Below are 3,713 nucleotides of genomic sequence, written 5' to 3'. Positions count from 1 at the left end.
TCTCGTGCAGCGGCCACACTGGGGGGAAATGGCTGAGATCTCAGCTGGAACACGCCAGGGGCTGATGGCCTCTCCTCCCCCTGCCTGGCAGCTGCTGGTGCCCGGCTCTTCTGGGACAGGGCCTGGCAGGGTCCCTGAGAAGGGGCCCAGCCCTGCAACAGGGCCTACCTGGCCTGGCCTAGCTGAGACAGGAGCCAGGCCGGCCTTGTTACCTGTTCCCAGGATGGAAGGAAGAGAGAGCTTTTCCCCGGGTTTGTTCATCTTTCACATGTGTGTTCACAGAGGCGTGTTCAGCTTTTGAGTGGTTTAACAAGGTGTCAGTCTTCAAAACCAGTCACTGATTGGTGCTGTTAGGCACAGAGGAAGCTCTCAGCAGCTCTTTTCAGAATAATAATTTTCATGGGCAGCTTCTTCTCTGCAGTCTCGCTTCTGCGGCCACTGGAGCTGACGGGTCCGGCTAGCCACTCCCGAAGTGACCAGTGGAGACTACGAATCCCGCCACTCCCAGGTTCTCGGCGAGAACCCCCGAGCAGTGGCTCCGTCTGCTGCGTGGTGACACAGGCGAGAGCAGGACTGCGAAGCACTGAGGCAAAGGAAGGAAGGAGTGGACACGTGTTTGGATGCCAAGGTGCTTTATTTGACCCAGGCGGGCCCAGTGACGGTGTCAGGTAAGAACCGTTAGGGAGGCACTTATAAAGGGGAAAGGTGTAACGGACAGGGACATGAGGGACCAACGAACAGAACCCAGGAGGGGGGCGTGAGGGACACACTGAACCAATAGGAAGGGCCCAGGGGAGGGAAAAGGCTCAGGGGACAAATCATATGTTAGGTGAGGGATGATTGACATAGAGGATTCTTGACCTGAAAGGGGACGGTTACAATGATTGACAGGTAACAGGCAGAAGGAACAAACCATTACAAGGGACAACATGGGGGGGAACGGAGGGTCAAACCAAATTCTTAATTTATAAAATTAACCAACTTTACAATGAACTCATATATAAAACATACAATGCTACACTTCTCTCCTCACCAAATGTCAATTCATGCAAAACCAGCACATAAGGGAACAGTTGTGACACTCTGGTGTCCTGTTGAACCAAGAGTCCCTCATGACACTGCAGGATCTTGCGTAAGCAGGGCTCCATTGTGACACTGCACCACCAGGGAATCCATTGGGGATCTCTGGGGCCTCATGGAACCAAGGGACCACTGTGACACTGTGTGGCCTTCTGAAACCATGGAGGCCATTGTGACACTGCCGGACCTTGTGCAATGATGGGGCCATTGTGATGCAGCAGGGCCCCATAGAATCACGGGCTCAATATTGCTTCTCAGGGACTCAGAAAGAAGGACATAATTTTGACATTGTGGTGCCCCTTGGGACCAAGAGGCCATTGGGACACTATGGAACTAAGGGGACCATTGCTGCACTGTGCAACCTTGTGGGACCTTGGGTAACCAATGAACATCGTGAAAATGAAGGGCCAAAGGATCAAAGGGACTTTGTGACACCAAAGTGGTCCCATGAAACTAAAGGGACGTTGTGACATTCAATGAGAGGCCTCATTGAATCATGGACACCATTGTGACTCTCATGGAAACGTGGTGACACCAAGTTGGCTGGGAGTAATGACCTGCTGGAGGGTAGGAGGGCTCTGCAGAGGGACCTGGACAGGCTGGATCCAGGGCCCAAATCCAGCAAGGTGAGGTTGAACAAGACCAAGTGCTGGGTGCTGCACTTTGGCCACAACAACCCCTGCAGCGCTACAGGCTGGGGACAGAGGAGCTGGAGAGCGGCCAGGCAGAAAGGGACCTGGGGCAATGATGGACAGCAGGCTGGACATGAGGCAGCAGTGTGCCCAGGTGGGCAAGAAGGCCAGTGGCTCCTGGCCTGGATTAGGAATGGTGTGGCCAGCAAGACCAGTCCTGATCTGCCCCAGCTCTGCACACAGACATTGCTGCTGCAGCTCCAGAGAAGGGAACAAAAGGGGGATCTCAATCGAAAGTTTGCTGGGAGATCCTTTAGTTCATTTAAAGCCACTGAGAGCAAAGCTTCTCATTGACACAGTTTGGGGCCACAGAAAAGGTGGCGAGAAGTAAAGTTAGAAATAGCAGAAACAATGACTTTTTTTGTGAAAAATATTAAAAAAATATAACAAAGGGAAAAGAATGCCATGACCAAATGAACAAGAACTATTAAAGATGGCCCATATTACAAGTGATTTACAGAAATTGGTGAGCAGTTTAATGTTTCTGAAACCATCCAGTCATCAGTCTCCACACTGCAGCCTTGAGCTCCTGGTTCCTCAGGTTGTAGATGAGGGGGTTCAGGGCTGGAGGCACCATCGAGTAGAGAACTGACACTGCCAGATCCAGGGATGGGGAGGAGATGGAAGAGGGTTTCAGGTAGGCAAAAAACCCAGTACTGAAAAACAGGGAGACCACGGCCAGGTGAGGGAGGCAGGTGGAAAAGGCTTTGTGCCGTCCCTGCTCAGAGGGGATCCTCAGCACAGCCCTGAAGATCTGCACATAGGAGAAAACCATGAACACAAAACAACAAAATGACAAACTGGCAGTAACCACAATGAGCCCAAGTTTCCTGAAGTAGGATTTGGAGCAGGAGAGCTTGAGGATCTGTGGGATTTCACAGAAGAACTGGCCCAGGGCATTGCCATGGCACAGGGGCAGGGAAAATGTATTGGCCGTGTGCAGCAGAGCATAGAGAAAGGCACTGGCCCAGGCAGCTGCTGCCATGTGGGCACAAGCTCTGCTGCCCAGGAGGGTCCCGTAGTGCAGGGGTTTGCAGATGGACACGTAGCGGTTGTAGCACATGATGGTCAGGAGGAAATACTCTGCTGACATGAAAAAGACAAACAGAAAGAGTTGTGCAGCACATCCTGAGTAGGAGATAGTGCTGGTGTCCCAGAGGGAATTGTGCATGGCTTTGGGGACAGTGGTGCAGATGGAGCCCAGGTCGCTGAGGGCCAGGTTGAGCAGGAAGAAGAACATGGGCGTGTGCAGGTGGTGGCCGCAGGCTACGGCGCTGATGATGAGGCCGTTGCCCAGGAGAGCAGCCAGGGAGATGCCCAGCAAGAGGCAGAAGTGCAGGAGCTGCAGCTGCCACGTGTCTGCCAATGCCAGCAGGAGGAAGTGCCTGATGGAGCTGCTGTTGGACATTTGCTGTCTCCAGACATTGGAATCTTTTGAAGAAGCAAACACAGTGATAATTGAGCGGAGATTTCTCACAGAAAAGTCAAAGCCCTTTCTCACAGACCCTTTCCTGCCACTGAACACCTCCCCCTATGTCTAGGGGACCTTCCTTCACCTTTGTTGCTGGAGCCCTGATTGCTGCAGGCCAATGTTGTGTCAGGAGCTGGACCTTGGCCTGCAGGACACCTGGGAGTCACTCCTGACCCCCAGTCAGTGCAGGGGAACAGTCAGAGCAGGGGCAGTCTGGGTTTCTGAACTTGGACAAAAAATCTTCCGGTAAGGCTGAAGAGTTGCCTGGGTGAAGGGATGGGGATAAGAGAAGGCAGAATGAGAGATTCTGCTGCACCTGAGGAGAAAAGAGAGTCCAGAGAGTCAGGAGGATTCTCTGTGGCTTAGTGCAGACTGAGAGGAGCTGCTCTGTCCCTCTCTCCTCTTCCAGCTGCCCTGGTCTTGCACCTTTCTGAAATCCACTCCCGTGTTGCCCTGGACAGCCAGGAGAC

At 52.9% G+C, this 3,713-nt stretch overlaps 1 protein-coding gene across 1 annotated transcript; it reads right to left on the bottom strand.

The window, feature by feature from the left end:
* Positions 1-2,247: 2,247 nt before the first annotated feature.
* On the bottom strand, positions 2,248-3,180 carry LOC139603729 (olfactory receptor 14A16-like). The gene has a single exon (XM_071454623.1). It carries the CDS (start codon positions 3,178-3,180, stop codon positions 2,248-2,250), a length of 933 nt encoding a protein of 310 aa, XP_071310724.1.
* Positions 3,181-3,713: the final 533 nt, after the last annotated feature.

Source organism: Agelaius tricolor, unplaced genomic scaffold, assembly GCF_023055355.1.
Source record: "Agelaius tricolor isolate 1412-34295 unplaced genomic scaffold, bAgeTri1.0.p SCAF_40, whole genome shotgun sequence".
NCBI classification, from domain to species: domain Eukaryota; kingdom Metazoa; phylum Chordata; class Aves; order Passeriformes; family Icteridae; genus Agelaius; species Agelaius tricolor.
Note: the sequence above shows the minus strand (reverse complement) of the source record. Positions and strands in the feature narration are given on the sequence as shown.